The sequence below is a fragment of the Entelurus aequoreus genome, linkage group LG17 (genome assembly GCF_033978785.1).
Source record: "Entelurus aequoreus isolate RoL-2023_Sb linkage group LG17, RoL_Eaeq_v1.1, whole genome shotgun sequence".
NCBI lineage: Eukaryota > Metazoa > Chordata > Actinopteri > Syngnathiformes > Syngnathidae > Entelurus > Entelurus aequoreus.
The window spans coordinates 49,349,187-49,377,145 of record NC_084747.1 but is presented as its reverse complement, the minus strand read 5'-3'; the positions used below and the strand labels follow the sequence as shown (position 1 = coordinate 49,377,145).

General features: G+C 39.4%; 1 protein-coding gene across 7 annotated transcripts in view; it reads left to right on the top strand.

The window, feature by feature from the left end:
• Positions 1-27,959, top strand: part of pdlim5a (PDZ and LIM domain 5a) — a 120,133-nt gene that overhangs the window by 17,902 nt on the left and 74,272 nt on the right. For 5 of the 7 annotated variants that reach the window (XM_062025833.1, XM_062025832.1, XM_062025829.1 and 2 more), the window contains exons 1-3: positions 2,278-2,398; positions 3,128-3,232; positions 16,976-17,127. In XM_062025833.1, coding sequence (XP_061881817.1) covers positions 3,134-3,232; positions 16,976-17,127 — 251 coding nt within the window. In that variant the 5' untranslated portion in view covers positions 2,278-2,398; positions 3,128-3,133. Of the gene's footprint in view, positions 1-2,277; positions 2,399-3,127; positions 3,233-16,975; positions 17,128-27,959 lie in introns of those variants that run through there. The other 2 variants (XM_062025830.1, XM_062025831.1) reach the window with 1 other exon arrangement.

The window sequence follows — 27,959 nt, the reverse complement described above, 5'->3', positions numbered from 1 at the left end:
GATATGCCATACCTGTGAGGTGGGATGGATTATCTTGGCAAAGAAAAAATGCTCTCAAACAGATTTGTGAACTACATTTGAGAGAAATGGGTCTTTAGTGTATACAATAGATCTTTGAGTTCAACTCATGAAAAATGGGAGCAAAAACATGTTCTGTTTATACTTTTGTTCAGTATATATTGGAAATTGCAGGGTAACAGGGTGTTGGTAAGCGCCTGTGCAATAGGGAATGTCATAATGCCAAGTATTAGACTGGACTAGACTAGACTTGTCGATCGGTTTCTGACAAGTATATATATATTTATTTATTTATTTATATATGCACCTTATTGCTTTTTTTATCCTGCACTAAAATGAGCTTATGTAACGAAATGTCGTTCTTATCTGTGCTGTAAAGTTCAAATTTGAATGACAATAAAAAGGAAATCTTAGTCTAAGTCTAGTCTAAGTATTACATACTGTATGTCACCTCAGATGTCATCACAGGTAGGAATGTTGATCTAGGGCTGGGCGATTGATCGAATAATAATTGAAACAGATATCAAGAGCTTTAAACCAACAGAAATGGCCTTGTTGATTAGTTCGATTTCTCCTCTTTGTAAATTTTATCCGGTACTAATACACAATTTTTTTTTTAAACACCACTGTTTGTGAAGGTAAACAATAGGAAGTCAGGTGTTGCAAGGCACGAAGGCTGGAAGGCTACTACTTTATCTGCAATAGCATCCAAGTAAACACTGTCCCATCCAGTCAGCTACACTAAAACGGAAACACAGAGCCAACATCTCAACGTGAGCAGGATGTACCCAAAAGGAATTCTGCGTCAGTGGTATTGACACACTTTGGCTACAATAAGGATGACATCAACCAAAAAGTAGAGTAGTAGTTAAGAGTGGAATAATCGTGCATTGTGCAAGGTAAAAGGTTGAAATAATCGTGATTTAGATTTTACTTACTTACTTAGGCCTTAGTATTCCCTAAGGAACATAGGCCGCCGACGAAAGCCTTCCATCCATTCCGGTCTTGTGCCCTTCGGTCGAGTTGTTGCCATGACAGCTCTTCAGCCCTCATCTCCTGTTCCGTGCTTCTTCTCCAGGTTGTTCTTGGTCTCCCTCTGTTTCTTTTTCCCTGTGGGTTCCATGTTAGTGCCTGTTTGGTGATTGATTTATTGGGTTTTCTGAGTGTGTGGCCTATCCAGCTCCACTTCCTTCTCCTGATTTGCAGTCCCACTGGTTCTTGTTTGGTGAGTTCCCACAGGTTGGTATTGGTGATGGTGTCTGGCCAGTAGACTCCTAGGACCCGACAGAGACAACGGTTTACGAATGTCTGTAGTTTAGTGAGTATGCTATTGGTGGTTTTCCATGTTTCTGATCCGTACAGCAGGATGGATTTGACATTTGAGTTAAATATTTTCAGTTTGGTTTTGAGAGAAATGTTTTTTGCTCTCCATATATTGTTTAGTATGTTGAATGATGTTCTTGCTTTCCCTATTCTGGATTTGACATCTTCATCTGCCCCTCCATCTACACTGATTATGCTCTCCAAGTTTGTAAAACTGACTACCTCCTCTAAATGATTTAGATTTTGGTTCCTACCAATATCCTGCATTCACTATGTTCTGTGTAAAAGGCAAAGGTGGCTTATTGCCGACTAATGTTATGGTTCTGTTGTGGCTATTTTACAGCATCTCTGTGGAGCATAGCTCAGCCTTTTATATCATCAGTGTATACACAAAGTTTAGACTAAAGGATAAAAACGCTTGGAGCTTGACAATGCTAAATGTGAGAGTGGTCACTTTGGTGTGTTATAGTACAATCAATCACTTGTAGGTTTTTGCAGTTCAAATCCAGGTAAGTGAGAGTGAGTCAGTCAACATCTTACGCCAAATGTTAGAAGCATTCAATGCAAGTCAAGTCAATTAGTGGTTGTTGTGATGAACAATCTGTCAGACTGGATCATGGGATATCTTTCTCCTCTTCAATGAGGTAAACTGTTCCCAAAATAACCTGAAGGAAGATAAACTGTCCCCTCTCCCTCGTCATTTCCCCCCACACACTTTTCCGTCATGTCACCTTCACCCCCCACTCTTGTCTCCTCCCGTCCCGTTATCGTCTCCTTCATTTCTCTCTTCTTTCTACTCCTCCCCCCCCATCCTAACCTCTCACACCGGCTCTTCCAGCCCTCCCTCTTCTCTCCCCTCCTCCACCTTTCTCCTCCCCTCTGTCATTAGCCGCTATATAAGAGCATTGGCTCCCTGTACCCCCCTCACACACACATTCACACTCACACACACACCGTGTGTTTGTTGGGAAGGGGGCAGTTCAAGGGACACCAGGGATTATTATTGTCTACCTGCCTGTAAAGGAACTATTTGACTCTTTGGGATTCTTGTAAAAAGGTAGAGCCTTTATGATTATATGCTAAATAATGTGTATATGTCTTTGATATTTGAGGAGCTTCATTAGACATTAATTGCATCCTCTAGTCTAGAGAATTTTTTTTACTAAATATCCAACATTTTCTGTTTTTTTGTTTTCTTTATATTTCTTTGTGTTACTTACCTTTGAAAGATTTCCTTATTCATTTGTTATAATGAATATGTGTGTTTTTTCTAATATTTGTAGCTATATTGTTTGTTTTACTAGTTTGTGTATGAATTGAATGTGTCTATCTTCTAAATGCTTGACAAAACTATAGTGTTTTTGATTTAAAAATATTTTGAAATGTCAAATTTCTTTAAAATAATCAATATTTGATTATTTTTAACTTCAATGTTTGATTTTAAAAATAAGGATTGTCTCACTTGTGTGCATTGTGCATTATTTTCAGCTATCATATAGTGTTTGTTTTTGTTTTACACTATTTAATTTTTTTTCTGTTTTGTGTCTTCTTTTAAATTATTAATTAGCTTTTTTTCTTTTAAATGTTTGATGTGTTTTTTCCCCACTAAGAGTGTTTATTTTTTTTAAATGTTTTTTTTCCCTCACTTTTCTCACAATGACCCCTTGACACTCATTTCCTTTCTTAGACAGCCACTGAACGCCTCATTATTAACAATAACAAACCTTTTTCTCTGCTTTTTTTCATACCTGAAACTACGGTACATCTTTATTTTGACACCATTAAGGACACCATGAGCCGCAACTACAGTGTCACTCTCTCAGGCCCCGCCCCCTGGGGCTTCCGGCTGCAAGGTGGAAAAGACTTCAACTTGCCGCTCACCATCTCTCGGGTAAGAATCACTTTCATGTGTACAGTGTGCACAAATACTTCATACATTCTAGTAGTGGTCAGGAACACTTGGTATCATGCAGTGCCAATGCAGCAAACCATTGCAATCGACAAGCTGTTGTGTAGTTTTCTCAAACACATCTACAGACACAGAAACAAATCACTCAAATTGGCAACGTAGGCTGATGGCAATATGAGCCCGGTGATAAATGGCTCGGCCGCTCTCAGTCTAGGGCCCCTTGGGGCCCCTTTGGGTCGCCATGTTGTGTTGTTATTACTTTGGATGTGATGCTTTTCCCACTAACTGAAGCCATGTGAATTTTAACCACAGTGTGTGTGTGTGTGTGTGTGTTTGTTTGTAGTGTGTGTGTGCTGGTGCTGTGGGTTTATCATTGCCATAGGAATTGGGATTAAGTGAATAATAATCTCAGCATTCTGTTGTGACCCTTATCAATTTGACAGTTTAATGTGCAAGTAAAGTTCTGTTGTATTTTGAGGTGATTCATTATAACCGTGCTTCATCATTACAGAAACATTTCATTAGGTACACTTGCTAATGCTGTTCAATAAGAAAGTGTGTCCAAACCATGGATTGGTACAAATCTCCTTAAAAAAATAATATATATATTACTTTTAGGGCCAAATTTTTTGTATACTTATGGGTTGCAATAAGAATCCTGTGACAGTTGGACCCCATATTGGCACTTAGATTCATGGATATATATAGCACAGTACAGTTTTCCCTCTCCACTTTTGCGGTTCACTTACTCTGGTCTAAGTACCATTGAGTTCCATTGCCTTTTGAGTACCCGTTTGAATTTTCATGTTAACATTACTTTGGTTTTAGAGTGTAGGACGTGTTAAAAGAAAGCATAGAAAGTGTTTATAGATCGTGTGACAGTTGTGTGGAGTCTGTGGAGGGATTATAAAAACTTTAAATGCACATAATATTCATACAATTCAGTAAAATAAATAGTGTCCCTTCTTCGTGTGAATAATAATAATCGAGGGAATACTGTATCATTATTTTCAATTTCTTTATATGTAATTAAGGTCATTGTTATTGATTGCTGTTTATTGGGTCAAGACGTTGCTCAAGTGACTTGTAGTCAAAAAAGTGTGAAAATATGAAATGTATCATACAAATGAATGACAAGGCTGATTGGATGGGCTTGTGCCAGAAGGTCTTTAAGGCACACATGATAATACAGCAAGATTGATAATACATACCTAATATGCCCATGGAGAGTGCAAATAGAACACCCATGGTAAATCAAAATTACATGCAAAGTAATAATTTTTTTTTTAAAATGTATTAAAAATTAAAAAAAATAAAATCACATGTACGTATTTACAGCCTTTGCTCAATACTTTGTTAATGCACCTTTGGCAGCAGTTACAGCCTCAAGTATTTTTGAATGCAATTCCACAAGGTTGCCACACTTATCTTTGGGCAGTTTTGCCCATTCCTCTTTGCAGCACCTCTCAAGCTCCATCAGGTTGAATGGGAAGCGTCTGTGCAGAGCCATTTTCAGATCACTCCAGAGATGTGTAATCAGATTCAGGTCTGGGCTTTGGCTGGGTCACTTAAGGACATTTGCAGATTCCTTTGATAGCTTGGCTGTGCGCTTAAGGTCGTCGTCCTGCTGAAAGATGAACCGTCGCCCGAGTCTGAGTTCATGAGCAGGTTTCCATCTAGGATGTTTCTCTAAATTGCTGCATTCATCTTTCACTCTATACTGACTAGTCTCCCAGTTCCTTTCGCTGAAAAACATCCCACAGCATGATGCTGCCACCACCATACTTCACTGTAGGGATGGTATTGGCCCGGTGATGAGCGGTGCCTGGTTTCCTCCAAACACAATACCTGGCATTCACACCAGAGAGTTCAATCTTTGTCTCATCAGACCAGATAATTTTGTTTGTCATGGTCTCAGAGTCTTTCAGGTGCATTTTGGCAAACTTTTACTACGTACCATACAGGCCTGATTGATGAATTGCTGCAGAGATGGTTGTACTTCTGTAAGTTTCTCCCTTCTCTACAGAGTAACCAACGGGTTCTTGGTCACCTCCCTGACTAGGGCCCTTCTCTCTCGAACTCTCAGTTTGGTTGTCTGACCAGCTGTGGGTCCAAACTTCTTTCATTTATGGATGGTGGAGGCCACAGCGTTCATTGTGACCTTCATTGTACCCCTCTCCAGATTTGTGCCTCGAGACAATCTCAAGACAATCCTGTCCTTCCACTTAGTTTTTGTGTTTTTGCTCTGTCATACATAGTCAAGTGTGGGACATTAAATAGAGACAGGTGTGTGCCTTCCCAAATCAGGTCGAACCAACTGAATTTACCACAGGTGGACTCCAATTAAGCTATAGGTATATCTCAAGGAGGACTAGTTAAAACAGGATGCACCTGAGCTCACGTTTGAGCTTCATGGCAATGACTGTAAATAATTATCCATCCATCCATTTTCTACCGCTTGTCCCTTAAGGGGTCGCGGGGGATGCTGGAGCCTATCTCAGCTGTACAAGGGCGGAAGGCAGGGTACACCCTGGACAAGTCGCCACCTCATCGCAGGGCCAACACAGATAGACAGACAACATTCACACTCACATTCATTCACTAGGGCCAATTTTAGTGTTGCCAATAATGTACGTGGGATTTGTTAGTTTTTTATTTTTAATGAATTTGCAAAAAAAGTATTAAAAAAAGTAAATAAATAATCACAAATTTGGGGTATTGTGTGTACAATTTGAAGCACAAAAAGACATTAATTCAATTTTGGAGTGAGGCTGTAACAAAACAAAATGTGTAAAAAGTGAAGTGCTGTGAATACATTCCGGATGCACTGTACATAGAAAAGACACTCAAGAACAATGGATATGTATAAATAATGTGGTACACTGTAAAATGTGGTAGATTAGATCGTTAAATGTTACCTGAATTTACATCTCTGGGAGAAATTAGGCCAGTTAAACATGAAGCAATGTTGAATATCGGCATTATTTACTTATCATTGTTAATTTACATGCCGTCCCTGCACGATGTTGACACTCGTGTTGTTGTTTCCTTTGTGCATTTTCATTGCCGATCAAAACGGAGATGGGAACACATTGTTGAAGGTATTTGAGGCTCCTCACAGCTGCAGATTGTCAAGCGTTATACTATGGAAACAGACATGCAAAGTATTGGGACAAGTATAGTATTCATGTGAAAATGACATATTTTACATCATCATCCAAGTTTGACATTAAAAAATATAGTTTTGCAGTAGTGTTACTGTGAATAAACCCAACCCCCCCATTTTTTTACTGCAGGGGTTTTCAGGGACAAGTCCTACCTTCTGTTCCACCTCAATGAACACATTGAATCATTATTTCAACCTTTCTGAGTGCAGCCCATTTAGAGGATACACTGCACAAACAAAAAAAGATGCCTACCCGGGGGAATATGTGCACTTGCTTTCTAAGAATAGTGGCATCGTTTCACAGGTCAGCTTTCACAGTTTGCCACGCCCACCCATCAGGGATTTTTACGTCTAGACATTCAGTTTTGTTTTGTCTTTGGTCCATCATTAGGTTTGCGAAGACTTGGCCATGACACCTCATAGATTGAGTAACACAAGGACAGTAAATCTATACAAGCAAATCACTTCCCGCTGCTGCATTATTGATTGTATGCATCCTGCTTTCCCAGAGATGGTTTAGGACAGGTGTTGCCAGCAAATTACAATAGTAATAGGTCAAAGGCTGTTAAATTCTATTCATAGCCTCTAGGCCGCATGTTTTAAACCCAATAAACCCATAAGCGGAATGAACTATTAAAACATTTCCTCACCTTCAGTTCACGCTGTGTGTGTGTGTGACATGTTGTGTTTGGACAACACAACATGACAGTGGCGGTTGATAATTGACGACATTGGAAGCTGATCTTGCCCTTCAAATAAAGTTAAAATTAAAATCCCAATGATAGTCACACACAAACTAGGTGTGGTGAAATTATACTCTGCATTTGACCCATCCCCTTGTTCACCACTTGGGAGGTGAGGGGAGCATTTGTTGATTTAAGCCCCAATTCCAACCCTTGATGCTGAGTGCCAAGTAGGGAAATAATGGGTCCCATTTTTTTATAGTCTTTGGTATGACTCGGCTGGGGTTTGAACTCAAAACCTTCCAGTCTCAGGGGGGACACTCTAACCCAGGGGTGTCCAAAGTGCGGCCCAGGGGCCATTTGCGGCCCGCAGCTAATTGTTTACCGGCCCGCCACACATTCTGCAAAAATTGCAAAATTGATAATATTGCAAAAATTTTAAAAAACATTTTAAAAAAGTGGAATGAGGTGAAATCTAACAAGAAAAAGTTGCAATGTTGACACAAAGCTGCCATGCAGGCTGTTTTTTTTCTTTTGTCTTTGTTTATTTTTCTTTTTTTTGCCATTGCTAAAAAAAAAAAAAAGACAAAAAATCTATGTTATAATGAATTATTACTTAAAAAATATCACTTTAAAATGTTTTATGTGGAAAAAATATTGCATATATTGTGTGGTTACCATATAAAAACATCAACGTTTTATTTGACAAAAGAGCATAAAACAAACAAAATAATAGTTCAAACGTAAAATCGACAGATATATCTGAAGTTGATCTCGTAATTTAAGTGTTAAAAGTAAAAAAAAATAAATAAAAATGTATCATTTTTGGATCCCAAATATATTTAGTAGGATTCTATTTAACTTTTCACTGTGATTACTCAAAAATATTAAAGAATTAAAATCAATGGTGTCCTGCATTATTGATCTTTTAAGGCTCTAATACTAAATACTGCATATTTCAGTTTTACTATAAAAAACAAAGTTGTCTTTGACAGAAAAGGCATAAAACCTTTTTTTTTTTTTACTTTATATCAACCTGAAGTTGATATAGAGATTTACTGTAAGCGTTAAATAAAAAATAATAATAATTTGACTTATTTCTAACATTTTAATGATTTTTATGGACCCCGGTAGCCCTAAAGGTTAAAAAAAAATCCATATATTTTGCTAAGGTTTAAAAATGAAAAATATCAAAATGGCCCCCGCATGCTTAAATTTTTCTGTGTGCGGCCCTCAGTGGAAAAAGTTTGGACACCCCTGCTCTAACCACAAGGCCACTGAGCAGGTCAACATGTAATTAAATTAATGGGTAGACCTAAAACTGCGCTAGAATGTACTTAATTTTCTGAGTATGTTGAGCATTAATCCTGCGTGATGAAACCCTATTGAAGCTCTAAATTCAGCGCATGGACTCTCACAGTGAGAAAATTAGACCCCGACTGGATAAACGAGCAAAAAACGTCACTTCCAAGGAAGCTGAGCTCCGTGGGTGTACGGAGGAGTGGGCTGGCATCTGTTGGCCAGGATGCTGGGATCCTGCATGATGATTGGCTGATCTGTCTGAGGCTGAATCCCTTTTTGATTTACAGCGAAATAAGCAAATCAGGAACTTGAAACATAAACCACCAACGGCGCATTTTTCAAGGTCCATCCCGTTGTTAAAAGCAACTAGCGACAAATCTTGTGTCTATTTCTGGTGTTACTGGAGACTTTACTCGAGATTGGAGACTCTGACTTCTGTCACTCGGCACTTACTGTCCCGAACAAGCAGTTGCTGTGAACTCCTCTAAATTCTCAAAGCTCTCTCAGGTAAGCCAAAAATGAGCTTCCCCTCCTTGAAAGACCGGCAGCCTTCACTGCAACATGGTCTTTTTCAAGATTTGTCGCAATGTCATCTGTTGTCGCCCAGCAATGACTTATGCAAGAAGGGATATGCATGGTGAAAGTTATCTGGTGACTTCACGCAGACTTTTCTGTCCTCACTGGTAATGGAGTGGACTGATCCACTGGAAAAGCCCTATCGGTGTCGCACATGCCGTGCTGAAATAAAAATGGCTTTAAATACTGTTCACCTGTCAAGAGGCCTCATTATTTTCAGTACAGGAGGGTTACTTTAGAATCTTCTTCACTGTTTCCAATGTAGGTCACAATAAGCTAAGTAGTTATTTATTGTCTGGAAAAAACGTCCTGTTTATTTTCTTCTGTGTCATATGTGACAAAAGCATATACTGCAAGTTTTTGGGTTAGTGTGACATCTTGTTGAAAGGTTCCTCCTTCTAGTATGTTGTGGGCTATTAAACAATAAACTGTAAGCCACAAATTGGCCCTGGACTGGGCGTTAGACACCTTTGTTACAACCCATTCATATTTCTTATTTTTGAATGACCTATGGCTGTGCGTTCCATTACTGAGGTACAATCAATATTGAGGGGCTGTGGACGTCACCATATTCAACTCAAATGGTCATTTTGGATCTTTTTGAAAGGGCAATAGACAATTTTCCTAATCGTATAGGGTTAAAAAACAGTTGAAAGCAGAATATGCACACAGGTACCAAATGGGGCCTATTAGTGGATGAATAAATTAGTTATCAACTATCGCAGTCAAAGCAATATGAAGTGCACTACTTGGTTGCAACCAGCAGAGAGGCACTGTTAATTCTATCTCAACTAGTCTGCTGTCTAAAGAAGTGCAACATGACATCAGCTTACACTGCACTCGGGCCAAACAGATAGACAGACAACCATTCACACCATTCCAGTAAACCAATAAAAACATGCATTTACATCATTAGACTAATTGATTTGTAATGTTTTCCTGCAGTCGATTAAGGAAAGGTAGTGGAACGTGCATCTGTTTGGTGTTTCTTTACAAAGTGACATCGCCTTCATCACCTCCTTAGAACCAGCGTCCTCTGCAATGGACATTTGTGCTTTGCCTAACAAGGCATTTTTTCCCTAAATGTGTTACACTGACGAAAAAAGTTGACTTAAAACAAATGTCCACTACAAAATATGCTGGTTCTTCAAAATGCATTACAGTGATTTCACTTGGGTTTTTTTTCCCCACGTTTTTGCGAACAAAGTTGGCCGCTGTATAAAAATCTGACTTACTTATATAACAATGTAGCCCTATATACAGGAAAGTACCTTACTTCTTCCAGGTGTTTACCATAACCTGCTAATTGGACAATATTAAAAGCCATATATATCTTGGCTGAATCACAGCCTCTATTTTGAAGGTGTGTGGCACCAGTAACACATAGTGTGTTCATATGTCTGCATTTCCTACACCTTGTCCCGACAACACCACAACAATCCAATCTTTGAGTCCGGCTGTGAATGCAGGCTTGTTTGTTTTTTGAGTTTAGAGGCATGTCTTTTCAGGACTCTCAATTAGGATAGAATGTGGATGTTGTTGTTGTGGTTTTTCCTGTGGTGCGCAGTTTTACAGGACTGCTCACTTTTTTCATTGAAAGGTTCATGTTAAGCTACGTCCTTATTGCTTAGATTCTCTGCAGTTTTTGCAGTGGAACTCTATTAAATACATGATTTATTGCTCATGTCACAATTAAACTTACGCATCATTATTATATTAAATGCCTTGTCCATTTCATTTAGAGTAGCTACAGCCAGTAAGCAACTGATTTTGCTGGAGATCTGGAAATAAACCAGATAGCGTGATGGGAACGTTGTTCCTGTCATCGCTGCCACTCCTTGTTCTGAAAGCGTGCATTGTTCAAAGCACTCGGATTGGTCGAAGCAGACAATGTCATAGTACTCCCAACATGTTTTCATGGCTATGTGTTGAAACCACTAAACCCCCTTCAAAGCACACCTAATCAAGCAGTGCAATGTGCTGAAAACCAACATTACTCGGATCAAATGTGAATTTTAAAACATGCGCTTGTCCAACCCAATAGATGCCGTATATCAGATAACATTAAGGAGTATAGCTCCTGAAGACCATAGCTATGTTAGTGCAGACATTAGAACTCACCTTTCTTTACACAGCAACACCGTAGTTTAGCCTATTCTCTGAAGAAACGATCAAAGTCACAGTGCCTACATCTGACAGACAGTTGAGCGAGCTCCTGGTGTCGTTTTAAGATGTTTAGCGAAGCCTCTCTTTGTTTTTTTTTGCTTTTTACAAAGCTGTTGGGCTATTTTTTTTTTAGCGAGGAGTAAGTCAGAGGGGGTATGTATCATGTCCACGAGGACAGAGGTGTATCCTTCATGACGCCATGAATTGTTGCAACTTCAAAAATTGCCTCTCAGAAGTGGAGTGAACTGTGAGTGAAGTGTGGGGATCAGAGGTGTCCGAAAATATCGGACTGCCGATATTATCGGCCGATAAATGCTTTAAAATGTAATATCAGAAATTATCGGTATCGGTTTCAAAAAGTAAAATTTAAGACTTTTTAAAACGCCGCTGTGTAAACAGACATAGGGAGAAGTACAGAGCGCCAATAAACCTTAAAGGCACTGCCTTTGCGTGCTGGCCCAGTCACATAATATCTACGGTTTTTCACACACACAAGTGAATGCAATGCATACTTTGGTCAACAGCCATACAGGTCACACTGAGGGTGCCGTATAAGCAACTTTAACACTGTTACAAATACGCGCCACACTGTGAAGCCACACCAAACAAGAATGACAAACACATTTCGGGAGAACATCCGCACCGTAACACAACATAAACACAACAAAACAAATACCCAGAACCCCTTGCAGCACTCACTCCCCCCGTTACAACACCCCCCAACCCCACCCACCTCAACCTCCTCATGCTCTCTCAAATTCCAAGCTGCTGTTTTGAGGCAATGTTAAAAAAAATAATGCACTTTGTGACTTCAATAATAAATATGGCAGTGCCATGTTGGCATTTTTTTCCATAACTTGAGTTGATTTATTTTGGAAAACCTTGTTACATTGTTTAATGCATCCAGCGGGGCATCACAACAAAATTACGCATAATAATGTGTTAATTCCACGACTGTATATATCGGTATCGGTTGATATCGGAATCGGTAATGAAGAGTTGGACAATATCGGATATCGGCAAAAAAAACATTATCGGACATCTCTAGTGGGGATTATACTTTTTTTTTATTGTGGCGCTCAAGAACAGGCTCATTAGAACATCACTAAAACGTTAATATTGCATAATAGAAGGCGTGACTAATGTTGTGAGGTACACACCTTGTAGATTGAAAGCTCCCTTCCCCCCTTCATACGAATGAAAATACGTGAGTTAGTGATTTTGGGCATACTATATGACTATAAATGGTCGAGGCCACAAAGCATTAACACTAATCCGGGCTTCTGAGTCCCTTTTATTAGCCCAGCCTGAGTGTCTTGTCTTTCTTAATATACTAAATATGTGTGACAGAGAGATGGCAGAAGGACACAGGACAGGAGCTATTAAAGTCCACGCTATTTATATTTTATTCACAAAAAGTGTGTGCGTGTGTTCCGTTAAGTAAGTCTGTGTGGTCCTTACTTTACGATGGCAGACGAAACAAATGATCTCACTCCGCCTTTGGACGCACGTCGACCTTTTACATGTCCAAGAATGGTCCCTCATGCAAAGTACTTTCATTCCTCTATCATAAACAACATCACAATGCCACCTTAGGGATGTTTTTCCAACCAGAATAGAATGTACTTACAGTATTACGTCTCCAATGTGGGTTTTCAAGTGCAGTCATTTGGTGGGGTGGGAATAAGACCAAGTGATTCAGGGTGTAACATCCTACGCGAGCCACTGTCCAGTGTCCACCCTTGTGTGTGCGCTGATAAGAATTGTTCTGGTTTATATTACTGGTGCTTACATAACCTATTAGCTGGTTTCTTAGTGCTCACCCTCAAGTTCTGATAACACCATAAACTGTATGTGCATATGGAAAACATGTGAAGTCGTATAATGAACAACATGCTGGATATCAGTGCTTTCAAAGTGGCTTCAATCTGTTTCAGATTAAGTAGATTTCACTCTACTTCGATGTAGACCCCTAAAAACCATGTAAGGCACGGATAAGGGCGGTCAAGTACACAGTTCTTTTGCCGTGCTTCTTCAAGGTCTATACAACGGGCATGCTTGTACGTACTGTCCCATAAATCTATTGTCACCTTTTTAATAGCCTTTTCTTAGGGTGTAATAGCACAATGTCCTTATTTGACTCAGGTTTAGGGCTGTAGGCATAGTTGGTGTTTGAAAATGACCCCCAACATTACTACTGTCAGCTGTAGGGATTTCCAAATGGCTTCAGCCCTTAACCTTTAAAGAACCCTCTGTGTAATAGGTGCTTTGGGATTTTGCGTTGGTCTCCATTTCCATGTAGCCAAGGGAACATCATTAACATATTGAGTCTTCTATTGCTTGTTAGCCTTTATTAAAGGCCTACTGAAATGAAATGTTCTTATTTAAACGGGGATAGCAGGTCCATTTTATGTGTCATACTTGATCATTTCGCGATATTGCCATATTTTTGCTGAAAGGATTTAGTAGAGAACATCGACGATAAAGTTCGCAACTTTTGGTCGCTGATAAAAAAGCCTTGCCTGTACCGGAACTAGCGTGACGTCACAGGTTGTGGAGCGCCTCACATCTGCACATTGTTTACAATCATTCCCACCAGCAGCGAGAGCGATTCGGACCGAGAAAGCGACGATTACCCCATTAATTTGAGCGAGGATGAAAGATTTGTGGATGAGGAAAGTGAGAGTGAAGGATTAGAGTGCAGTGCAGGACGCCAGGATGTATCTTTTTTCGCTCTGACTGTAACTTAGGTACAAGGGCTCATTGGATTCCACACTTTCTCATTTTTCTATTGTGGATCACGGATTTGTATTTTAAACCACCTCGGATACTATATCCTCTTGAAAATGAGAGTCGAGAACGCGAAATGGACATTCACAGTGACTTTTATCTCCACAACAATACATCGGCGAAGCACTTTAGCTTCGGAGCTAACGTGATAGCATCGTGCTTAACTGCGGATAGAAACAGAAGAAACATGCCCCTGACTGGAAGGATAGACCGAAGATCAACAAAACTACTATTACTTCTACTCTCAGGAGACACTGAACTAAACCCTGGACCTGTAACCACACGGTTAATGCTGTCCCGCCTGGCGAAGCCTAGCAATGCTTTTGCTAACAACGCCATTGAAGCTAACTTAACTACGGGACCTCGACAGAGCAATGCTAAAAACATTAGCTCTCCACCTACGCCAGCCCTCATCTGCTCTTCACCACCCGTGCTCACCTGCGTTCCAGCGATCGACGGCGCGACGGAGGACTTCACCACGATCATCGTGCGGTCAGCGGCTAGCGTCGGATAGCGCGTCTGCTATCCAACTGAAAGTCCTCCTGGTTGTGTTGCTGTAGCCAGCCGCTAATACACCAATCCCACCTACAGCTTTCTTCTTTGCTGTCTCCATTGTTCATTAAACAAATTGCAAAAGATTCACCAACACAGATGTCCAGAATACTGTGGAATTTTGCGCTGAAAACAGACGACTTAAGCTGGCCACCGTGCTGTTCCAAATTGTCTGCTACAATCCGTGACGTCACGCGCAAACGTCATCATACCGAGACGTTGTCAGCCAGAGAAATTTAAAATTGCACTTTATAAGTTAACCCGGCCGTATTGGCATGTGTTGCAATGTTAAAATTTCATCATTGATATATAAACTATCAGACTGCGTGGTCGGTAGTAGTTGGTTTCAGTAGGCCTTTAAGGTTCAGGTTTGCCTGATTCCTCCAAGACAGAATACTTTGGTTCAGTCCAGTATTGGTTGCCATGCCATTTTCTGCGTTTACTTAGTCAAAAGCTATACGGTTACCAAAATACACAATTTTTGTCTCGCTATTTCTGTGGCACAGCGGATCTACTGCTCCACACTGGCAATGTGTGCATGTACTTAAGTAACTGGACTTAAACACTAGCTGGAGTAAACACAACGATCTGAATATTTTGACCCCACCACCTGCCTTTTGACTGAGACAGATGGGTTATAACGACATTGTGTTGGAGTGTGCTTTATTCACTTCAGATGCTTACAGAGCATCTCTGTTACCTCAGCTTTACATCCACATAGCATATTTCCATATTTACGTCAGCCTACAGTACAGTAGTTAGTGAGCAAAACAGTTCTGCAATTAACATGAACACCTTGCTTAAAATATTTAATTAAATCAGAATAGTCTAGATGGTGAAAAGGCTGGAAACAGAGTTTTCGGTTCAAATTTGTTACTTTACGTTTGACAAAAATCAGTTATTCAATGATCATTCAATTTAAAGTAAAAAGTATCAGTCTGGTATCGACTCCCAAGTATCGCCCATCATTCGAATTGGAAACTAACGTCAGCTTTGTCAAAATCACTGGGTAAGTAGTGGCAAATGAAGGTGAAGTTACAGACAAATATTTTCTACACAAAGGGATTGCTGCACGCACGCACAGCTCTGCCACGGCAGAAGTGTAGCAAAAGTCACGTGTAATAAAAGAGTCAATAGAGAATTTCGACTTCATACAGAGTTAAACAGGGACACAGAATTGTTTTACACACATATTTAAACCCAGACATAGATCCCAATGCAGACAGTTTATTTTATTTTATTTTATTACACACACACTATTCGCAACAAAGATGCACAGATTGATTATTTTTACACAGACAGAAATCTAAACATAGACATACACATCGCAACACAAATAGACCAATTTTTCTTATAAACACACAATTTGGAACCAACCGCTCAGACTGCTTTTACACACACACACACACACACACACACACACACACACACACACACACACACACACACACACACACACACACACACACACACACACACACACACACACACACACACACACACACACACACACATATCATCGGCGGTCACTCGAACGAGTATGACGATCCTCCTGGTAGGGGTATATCCCTTTATGGAGGATGCCTGTGCGTGACTTTGTTTTACGTGGGGAGACTAGTGCACAGACAGTCACCACACGATCCTTGACAGAATCGGGTCAGGGTCCAGTGGCATGGAGTCCAAGACGACTGGGGACCCTTTTCTGCTGCAGCCGTTGTGGTAGTTCTTAAATTTAGCGTCTTCCGCCTGCTCCGCCATTGAGGTCTTCACCGTATCCCTGGCTAGGGGGCAGTCAGGTACTAGGCCTTTGCCAAGGGCCACCTGGGGTAACAGTAGTAAAGGAGTTAACCTCATAGTGCCCTAAGACCCCATAGAGGAGCCTCCACTGCCGGATGCATTTTAACGTCATGCCCAGGACACACGCACACACACACACACACAATTCTAAACACAGACACACAAATTAAAACACGGACACACGCAAATCTGATTACACACAAATAAATTAAGATACATTTTCTAATGTTTTTTTTCTACAATAATACTTCCATGGTTTACTTTAGAAGGAACAGTTTTTTGTTTTTGATTAGGAACACTGGACAATCCTACGCATATCAACATGAGTTATTCCATGCGATCTATCTGAAACGACTTACCAACAGAAACATCTTATTTAGGGTTCATGTACAGTAAACTGAAATATAAACAGATTGTAGAAACAATGTGTAGATTGTAGACTGTGCAAAACATGGCTATTCTCAGCAGATAATTGGCACTTTTGGCAAATTATTTGTTGGATTGTGTTTTTTATGGATAATAGCAACTTTCTCTTGTTTGTTTGGCTGTGTTGCACTCATATTCATGTAGCTACGGACGCTCACACAAAGGTTTTTTTCCCCGAGCATTTTTTGAACGGGACTCTAGACTTTAATCCTGCTGACTGTGGCTGCCAAATGACTCAAACAACGTGTGGTCCTTGCATTTCTGCAGCTAACAGAAAGTGGGAAAGCGGCCAAAAGCGGTATCGCCATTGGAGACCTGGTTCTGTCCATTGATGGTATTGCGACTGAGGGTATGAACCACCTGGAGGCCCAGAACAAGATCAAGGCCTGCACTGGTAACCTCAGCCTCAGCCTAAACAAGTAAGTATCTTTCCTTTACAATAATTTAATGTGTCAATGGAGCTTGTCGAAATTTATCACCATGTCAGCACGTGATTTGTACACTTTCTTCAAAACGCTCCCAAGAAACCTATCTGTGCAACAAACTCAGTGTCAACACCGGATGTCTTACTTCCAGGCAGATGTTTGCTGCTGTTGTAGGAATCAATCTTAGCCCTTAGCAACACCGTCGGTTCTGCCTGATGTGCCATTCCCTAAAGAGGTACAGCTTAAATCATAGTAAGAGCATCACTGGACCATCCCCTTCTTCCCAAAGGGCTTCTATTGTACACTATAGCAGATTTCTCACAATAAATTAGTGACAGGTGAAGATGTTTGGCAATTCAAGTCAGAAGCACCACCACACACACTGTATCATGGGGGAAGCAGGCTTTCATATGGTTCACAGTGGACGAACAATGACTCCAAATTCCAGCAGCACTGTAGGGGATACGCATGACTATTTGTACTCCCATGAATAATACCACCCTCCAATTACAAGTACTTTCCATTCTTTCAAGATTTCACATGCTTAGCACCCAGAACTGCCGACCAAAGTTTTTGTTTCTGTGCATTTACTGTATTTGGGAAGCATTATCTGTCGTGCAGCACCCTCTGATTAAACTGATTCATGTTTTATTGGAACCACCAAGAGGCAGCATCATTTTATTGACGCCGTGTGATCAGGCAGCCTGATTGGGGGCAGATGGCGCCACGTTTTTTGTTATTGTTGCTAGGCATTCATTGGCACAGTCGAAACAAGAAATAATTCAAACACTGTCATGCCTTGGTCAACATCTGGGCTTTAAAAGGTTTACATAAAAAATCCAATCTGGTCCCCTTGGCTTTCTGTTAGTTTTACAGAATTTGTCATGTTTCTTCTCTGTTTTTGATTGGGTTTGTCTCTGGGTCAAGATAGCAAATGTAGTAGAAAGAAAGAGAAGGCAATGTGGTATCTGTATGTGTGTATTTTAAAGGGAGACAGGTTGTTATTTCTTCTCCAAATAAAGGGTTGATTTAATGACAGGGATGTCTGGGTAATGGGTGGACAACAGATGTGAAGAAGGAGAAACTGTATTGTGGAACCCTGAAGGTCCAACACAATCCGGTCGCCGGACGACCTTTGATTTGTTACGATTTTTTTCATAGATTCTAAATAGAAAAATAGACGTATTTAGGTCTAATGCAGATCAAACTGTAGCAATAGGTGAATCAATACAGAAATGTCGTAGTCCCGATACCAAGATTTCAGAAACTGCTATCAATTCTTATACTGCAGTAGTGATATTTTGACACATTTGGGGGAGATGTGTTCGAGAGAAACTGTTGGACCTAATCATTAAATATGTAATTTATTGTAAAACAGAATGCATGCAAATTAGAGATGCTCGATATTGGCTTTGTTACCAATATCCAGTATGGATATATTGTTTAGATCTCCATTTTAGATATCAAAAACAACCGATACAGATATATGCCGCTGCTCTTCCTTTAAACCAATGTCAGGTCACATTTGTATAATGAATGAGCACATTATGCTTCGTTTACTGTGATGCTACCAGATGCAGTTCACAAAAAAACATATTTACAGAGAACAAGACGATAATTTAAGCAAAATCCAGACAATGCCCTATTTGATATCATTAGAAATGACACTCATATGATCCGATATCTCATTTCTATGTTATTAGTTGCCAATATTAGCGGAAATCCCTGATGCAAATAGTAATTGTGGTGTTTGAATTGATAACTGATATCGGTCGTTGCTTTGCCAATGTATCGATATTGGTGTCGGCGATACTAAGCTCTGTTATACTTAGTATTATTTTAGTAAGAATAATTTGGGTACCGCCCATCACTGAACCTTCACAAACTATACAGACAATGTTTTAATGACCTACTGAAATTAATTTTTTTTATTTAAACGGGGATAGCAGATCCATTCTATGTGTCATACTTGATCATTTCGCGATATTGCCATATTTTTGCTGAAAGGATTTAGTAGAGAACATCGACGATAAAGTTGCAACTTTTGGTCGCTGATAAAAAAAAGCCTTGCCTGTACCGGAAGTAGCGTGACGTCAACAGTTGAAAGGCTCCTCACATTTCCCCTTTGTTTTCAATGCAGCTAGAGCGATTCGGACCGAGAAAGTGATGATTACCCCATTAATTTGAGTGAGGATGAAAGATTCGTGGATGAGGAACGTTAGAGTGAAGGACTAGAATGCAGTGCAAGACATATCTTTTTTCGCTCTGACCGTAACTTAGGTACAAGCTGGCTCATTGGATTCCACACTCTCTCCTTTTTTTATTGAGGATCACGGATTTGTATTTCAAACCACCTCGGATACTATATCCTCTTGAAAATGAGAGTCAAGAACGCAAAATGGACATTCACAGTGACTTTTATCTCCGCGGCAATACATCTGCGGAGCTCTTTAGCTGCTGAGCTAACGTGATAGCATCGGGCTCAAACGCAGGTAGAAACCAAATAAATAAATCCCTGACTGGAAGGATAGACAGAAGATCAACAATACTATTAAACCATGGACATGTAAATACACGGTTAATGCTTTCCAGCCTGGCGAAGCTTAACAATGCTGTTGCTAACGACGCCATTGAAGCTAACTTAGCAACCGGACCTCACAGAGCTATGCTAAAAACATTAGCTATCCACCTACGCCAGCCAGCCCTCATCTGCTCATCAACACCCGTGCTCACCTGCGTTCCAGCGATCGACGGTGCGACGAAGGACTTCACCGGATCACAGATGCGGTCGGCGAGACGGAGGAAGTTAAGGTGAGTTTGGTGGCTAGCGCGTCTGCTATCCATCTCTGTCCTCCTGGCTGTGTTGCTGTAGTCCGCCACTAATACACCGATCCCACCTACAACTTTCTTCTTTGCAGTCTCCATTGTTCATTAAACAAATTGCAAATGATTCACCAACACAGATGTCCAGAATACTGTGGAATTTTGAAATGAAAACAGCTTTTTTGTATTGTATTCAATGGGGTACCAATACTTCCGTATCAACCGTTTACGTCACGCGCATACGTCATCATATCTGGACGTTTTCAACCGGAAGTGTGGCGGGAAATTTAAAATTACACTTTATAAGTTAACCGGCCGTATTGGCATGTGTTGCAATGTTAAGATTTCATCATTGATATATAAACTATCAGACTGCGTGGTCGGTAGTAGTGGGTTTCAGTAGGCCTTTAAGTCACGTTTTTAACAAGAGCAAAAAAAAAAAAAAGTTACCTCCCATAACATAAATATGTTAAAATAATAAAACACTATTTTAACTTAATAATTTAAATGAGGACATGTTTGTGAAGAGAGATCTGAAAATACAAAAAAACATTCACATTTCTACTTTATTTAATTTTTTTCATGGAAAACACAGTGGCACAGAAAGTGCCAAAAAATCAGAATGCAAAGTTTACATCAAAATCTTCTTTTTTTATTCTTATGCTCATTGTCATCCTAATTCAATTTGATGACATACTTAGCATAAAAGAAGCTGCTATCTTATTATAGTCTTACCATAAGGAGCTGTTTCATATGGAGCACACATGTATGCAGATGTAATATTAGACAATCCTTATTATACCACTGTAATTTACAGCAACAACTGTTATTCTCCTGGTTTCCATTCTCCACATAAGGGTTTAATGAGGATTGTTGTATTTACTCAAAGCTTGGCCGGTGTTGCAAATGTGTTTTACGAGTTATAAAACCATAACCTCAATTCGCACAATGTAGTTCCTATCCTAACCACACTCAGGAACGCTTGTGTTTGGTTCCTTGCACTACTTGCTCTACCATGACCCTGTCACATTACACACTGTTCCATGGAACACATTCCTAGGGCACATTAATTAAAGCGTGTGCCACACTAATTAATCTCTGTGTATATATATATATATATATATATATATATATATATATATATATATATATATATATATATATATATATATATATATATATACATGCCTCTGTTTGTCAGACGCAATGTTTGGCGGCACGATAATCGAGACGGTGTACAAAGCCAGGGCAAACTTTTGACAAAAATCTTTGTTGAAAACCGACTCCTATGAAAAGTGGGCATGCGCAAATCAAGTTGCCAATGTGTTGAACAGATGGGGCTTCGATGGTGATGTTTTGAATATGTCAAAGATTAGGAACAAAATTAATTTGACTAGAATCGTGTTAAAAACTCCCACTGGATGTTTTCATGGCCAAAAATGCCTCCTTGACTTCCATGAAAAACTAATTTTTTTAATCTCACTGTTACTACAGTATTAAATCATGCATTCTGTAATGTAATAATTTTTAAGAAAAGTCGCAATAATTGACATTTTTACTGTCATTTTCATATTGCAGTCTGCATAGTTATTCTCCTTAAAGACCCAGTTCAACAAAACCTTCTGTTTTTCGCCGTTCTTCATTTAACAGTAACTGGCGTTATTCCCAGCCTTTTTCTTGTACCGTTTAATAGGCTCTTATGCATGTGTGGATTTTATGGTCTTCAGTGCTAAAACATGTTATAGGCTGTTCAAAATCATAGATAATTGAGCTAAAGTACCTACGAGTATAAGAAGGCACGCCATCCTATGAAAGAAGGGAATGTAAGTAATCATAACTTTTTTTTTATGCTGCAGCTAATTTGACTGTTTCCACTTGTTTTTATACTTGTGCGCTGAAAGGAGTGCCGGCTAGATAATTATTGTGTTTGACAAGCCTGCTCTTTGTGGCCTCGCGCATCAATGGTGAGCGTGTCACATACATTGCATGAAGAGAGGGGCGTGCGTGTATTCATGTGGAAAGCTTCAATGACAGGCCATAATAAGTCATGGATAAACGCAATCTGTTTTTTTTAGAACTACACTAGGAGTTCAGTGTTGTTTTCCTGCGCTGGGTTCACATGCAACACCAGTCAGAAGTGATGCTAAGCTCATATCTCAGCACTCTTTGACTGGCACGCTACCTTATGGTGCTTTAAACTGATATGGTTTGACTTGTGCATGTTATGTACTCGGAAAAAATCCACTCTCAGTCCTAAAGGAAACACAATATAGCAGCAAGAGATAGTGGTCGCACATCATGAATGTTCACTGTTCATGAAGTCATGCCCACTTGTACAGCTCTCAAACTGACAGCTGCTTGAGTTATTTTGAGTCCACAAGATGGCTTTGGGTCCCCAGCGATGGCTTCTCTTTAGGAAGTTTATGCAGGGTTGGGGTATACGCTTTCATTTTGTTGACATTGTGTTCTCGGAATAGAGACGGCAAGGGTTGAAGCCTGCACCGAGGCCAATGCACCATCTCACGTGTGCCATTCATGTGCACGTTATGTGCACTGGGGGATGCTCAGGCCCTTTTCCATCGCAGGAACATCAGTGTTTCCCATAAACTGCCAAGATACCTGTGGCAGTGGGGGCGTGGCTATGGGCGTGGTCACCCCGACATCATCGAGTAATTTGCATAATTTACTACAATGATTTGATTTTCTCTAAAACGGCTAAAAAAATGTATACTTACTAATTAATAATAACAGTTTTGTTTTAAACGTCCATCCATCCATCCATCCATCCATCCATTTTACAATATAATTACAACACTTTAATTAGTGCATACTAAATAATTTAACTTTAGCCTACTACTACAACCATATTATTTACCAGCAACATAAAGTGAAACAGAGGCAGAGGTGTCCTGCCACAGTCAGTAACAAATAAACAGAAAACAGTAGTGGTGGTAGATAGACACAGAGCTTGATCAAACATCTGATCCACTGAACAAAGAGCTCCAAAAATCTTAAACTTTAAACTGCCATCAGTTTTACTCCCTACACTTAACCATGTGTTTCCTACTGCCTGCAGACTTTGCACCCTTTATTATATACACATGTTGTGTTTCTAATATAAATACATTTAATAAAGTCAAATACAAATAAGGCAACAAGAGAAGTATCCTAGACTTCTCTTTTGTAAAGTAAATCTGAACAGCCGATATGGGCATCTACATCAACTATATGATTTGCCTGAGAAGCTGGAAAGGACCAAAAAAAATTTTTAAATTTTTTTTTTAAATTTTTTTTTATTTGTGGCGGACGTAATTCTTTCGTGGCGGGCCGCCACAAATAAATGAATGTGTGGGAAACCCTGAACATTCCCATGTACCCTGGTAAATGAAATACACCCCCTGCGTTTCCACCAAAAACAACGCGGGTAAATAAAGTTTCACAGGAACTATATTAGCTCCGAGTACCTGTTGGTACTTTGAAAAGTTATGGGGTTATGATTGGTTGAACACAGTTAGGGCATACCTAAAACTTTCTATTGAATTTCCAGCCACTAATAGAGTATGCGAGGACAACTTGTTTATTTCTTATTTCTTGTGGATTGCTAGTACAAGCTACTGGACAACAGATAGAAAGAAAAACAAAGGAAATTTTCGACTTGCAGGAACTTTTCTGGGCATCTGTGTGCTGAAGAACGCTGATTAGGAAAACTATCTTGCAGTGTAGATGTATTTTGCTCAGCTGTAGTTAGGGGTGTAACGGTACACAAAAATTTCGGTTCTGTACGTACCTCGGTTTAGAGGTCACGGTTCGGTTCATTTTTGGTACAGTAAGAAAACAACAAAATATACATTTTTTGGTTATTTATTTACCAAATTTGTAAACAATGGCATAACATACGTATACACACAGGATCCATTGCCAGGGTTAATGTGGTCAACATATATAAAATAAAAACTAAATAAGATAAGGCTCAGAATGGTTTCTTAACAAAAACTTTCTACATATAAGTGCTTTTTTTGATTGATTGATTGATTGATTGAGACTTTTATTAGTAGCTTGCACAGTACAGTACATATTCCGTACAATTGACCACTAAATGGTAATACTCCAGTAAGTTTTTCAACTTGTTTAAGTCGGGGTCCACGTTAATCAACATTAAACTGCCTCAAGTTGTTGCTCAGATTAAATAAAATGACAAAACTTTTCTTCTACATATAAAAAGTGCAACATTAAACCGTTTCAAGTCAACTCAGCCTCAGATTACAGTGTTTCCCATAAACTGCCAAGATACCTGTGGTGGTGGGGGCGTGGCTATGGGCGTGGATATGGGCGTGTCACCATGACATCTTCAAGTAATTTGCATAATTTACTACAATGATATGATTTTCTCTAAAAAGGCTCAAAAATATATATACTTACTAATTAATAATAACAGTTTTGTTTTAAACGTCCGTCCATCCATCCATCCATCCATCCATCCATTTTACAATATAATTACAACACTTTATGTACATATTAATATACAGATTTGAACAATAAGTTATTCACTGAAATATATTTATTAATTGTGGTTCTTACAAAAAATATATCTTATAAAATATAAAAGCTAAAATGTCTCTTAAAGCTCTACCCCTTTAATTAGTGCATACTAAATAATTTAACTTTAGCCTACTACTACAATCATATTATTTACCAGCAACATAAAGTTCTTTTTTCTATCTTTCTATCCCCTCCTGCTCCGGCCCGGCTGCACCAAATGATAATATAAATACATTTAATAAAGTCAAATACAAATAGGGCAACAAGAGAAATATCCTACACTTCTCTTTTGTAAAGTAAACCTGAACAGCCGATATGGGCATCTACATCAACTATATGATTTGCCTGAGAAGCTGGTCAGGAAAAAAAAAATATATATATATTTATTTTTATTTTTATTTGTGGCGGACGTAATTCTTTCGTGGCGGGCCGCCACAAATAAATGAATGTGTGGGAAACACTGGATTCACTTTTCCCTCCCAGCCTTAACCCTGGTGATTTTCACTCAATCTTCATGTTTTATGCCAGAAAAATCAGTTTATCTACATTGTCTGCAGAAAGAAAAAGTGGGTCAAAATCTAGTTTTTAATGCAATATGGTCTTAAATCTGCTGCTATAAATACACCAACAGCATTTGTTATTGCTTTAGCCCTGACTGACTCGCCGAGGAGAGACTGCTTGAATGCGGTGTTTGCACGACGCTCGTCTTTCTCGTCGTTGAAGCGATGTTCACTTGGGGGTGGTGACGCTTCAAATGGGTTAGCATGTTTGACGTGTTGCCAGAAGCATACCCTACCGCTGCTGAACAATGTCGGCAAACCGCTTTCGCTTTGTTGTCGTAGCCCGGTCGCTGCTAGAATGCCGTGTGTTGCGCCTCGGTGTGCATTGTTTACACAACGTGTGGTACGCTACTTAATACAGTATGTCCGTGTGGAAACTCGTTCGGTACACCTCCGAACCGAACCGAAACCCCCGTACCGAAACGGTTCAATACAAATACACGTACCGTTACACCCTTAGTGAACGCTGATTAGGAAAACTATCTTGCAGTGTAGATGTATTTTGCTCAGCTGTAGTGTTTAAACTAGGATGCAGACTATGGTAGTTTAGGAATTTTTACAAACTTCTGTAGTGGCCTTGTGGTTAGAGGTAGGTTGTGAGTTCAAACCCCGGCCGAGTCATACCAAAAACTATAAAAAAGTGACCCATTACCTCCCTGCTTGGCACTCAGCATCAAGGGTTCAAATTGGGGGTTAAATCACCAAAATGATTCCCGGGCGCGGCCACCGCTGCCGCTCACTGCTCCCCTCACCTCCCAGGGGGTGAACAAGGGTATGGGTCAAATGCAGAGGGTAATTTCACTACACCTACTGTGTGTGTGACAATCATTGGTAATTTAACTTTTTTTTTTTTTTTTAACCCAGCGGTACAGTTCAATTTGCTTTTGTCCAATGAACTGACAGCATTTAAACTGGCTCCCTCCTACCACTACCATACAGTACTATTGTGGAAAAGTGTAACATAGGCCAATCATTTTCATTTCCCGACAATGAAATCTAAAAAAATGGTATTGAACTTAACTGTGTTTAAACAGGCTTTTAGAATTTAAATACATTTTTTTCTTTAATTATTTCAACATACTGTGCAGAGTTCTCTTGCGCAGGAAACCTTCCTCACTCCTTCACTCTGACAACGATAATAATCCTTCACCAGGTTCGCCTACACAAACCTTGTTACCAATTACTTTCTCTAAATCAAGGGTTCCTAAACTTTTTGCCTCCAATGGCCAAGGTTAAAAATGTGCCTCTGGCCAAACACAGCGATTTTAAATGAGTGAAACACAAATAACTTGCATGTATATAATAATGTTTCCACGAATGAGGCAACTGGGCTGGCCAAATGTGACCTCACCTTGGACACCTGTGCTCAGATAGTCAAGTTTGATCGCCTATTTGGCGCTCTGCCAGAGACAAAATCAACTCCAGCGGGGACAATCCGAGGATCTCACTAAACTATCCAAACTAAACCATTTTGTTTTTTAAGTGGAAAAAGTTGCAAATGAGACAAGTTTATTTGTAGGGATCCCAATTAGATTTGCTATTCCTAGCATACACTACCGTTCAAAAGTTTGGGGTCACATTGAAATGTCCTTATTTTTTAAGAATATTTTTTAAGCACTGTACTTTTCAATGAAGATAACTTTAAACTAGTCTTAACTTTAAAGAAATACACTCTATACATTGCTAATGTGGTAAATGACTATTCTAGCTGCAAATGTCTGGTTTTTGGTACAATATCTACATAGTTGTATAGAGGCCCATTTTCAGCAACTATCACTCCAGTGTTCTAATGGCACAATGTGTTTGCTCATTGGCTCAGAAGGGTAATAGATGATTAGAAAACCCTTGTGCAATCATGTTCACACATCTGAAAACAGTTTAGCTCGTTACAGAAGCTACAAAACTGACCTTCCTTTGAGCAGATTGAGTTTCTGGAGCATCACATTTGTGGGGTCAATTAAATGCTCAAAATGGCCAGAAAAAGAGAACTTTCATCTGAAACTCGACAGTCTATTCTTGTTCTTAGAAATGAAGGCTATTCCACAAAATTGTTTGGGTGACCCCAAACATTTCAACGGTAGTGTACATGTAGTACACTGTATCTGCATGCATACAAAAAAAAATCCCCACAGTAGAGACCTCATTGATTACGGACAAAATCTAATTAATCAGATTTCACTATGGAAATCCTTAGTCAAAGAAAGTTCAGTAATAAACTACAAGGAAGATTGCTCATAAAAAACAACAATATAATAATAATAATAATAATAGATTGTATTTGTAAAAAGTGCTTTACATTGAGTAAACAACCTCAAAGTGCTACAGTGTAATAAAAGAATAAAAATAAAAAGATAATAAAAATAAATAAATATGTAAACTAGAACAGCCTAATAGCTAGAACTAGTATGCATATATCTAAAAAAAAAAACTTAAGCCTTTTTTAAAAGCATCCACAGTCTGTGGTGCCCTCGGGTGGTCAGGGAGAGCGTTCCATAGACTGGGAGCGGCAGAGCAGAAAGCCTGGTCTCCCATTGTTCGTAGCTTTGTCTTCGGAGGTTGGAAATAATGAATTTTAGTCTCACAAATGCTATTCACGCCAAAATTGTAAGACATCTTCCCTTTCTTTCAGTTTTTGACCTATTTACTAACTGACTGACATTAATGTAAATATTGCCATGGCTGTGTTGCTTCTTGCCTGCTACTGTAGTAAAATCTTGAATGGGCACCACGCGTATATGAATATGAAATGTGTGTGTAGCAAGAATAAGCTTGCTTGAAATAGCTTTCAAGGGAAGAGTTGCACTGGGATTTACTAAAGACAATATGTCAGTGACACTGTCTGACTGCAAATAGAAAAAAGACAAATGTGAGAGCAGGAAAATTGGTTTTGATATTGAATATACT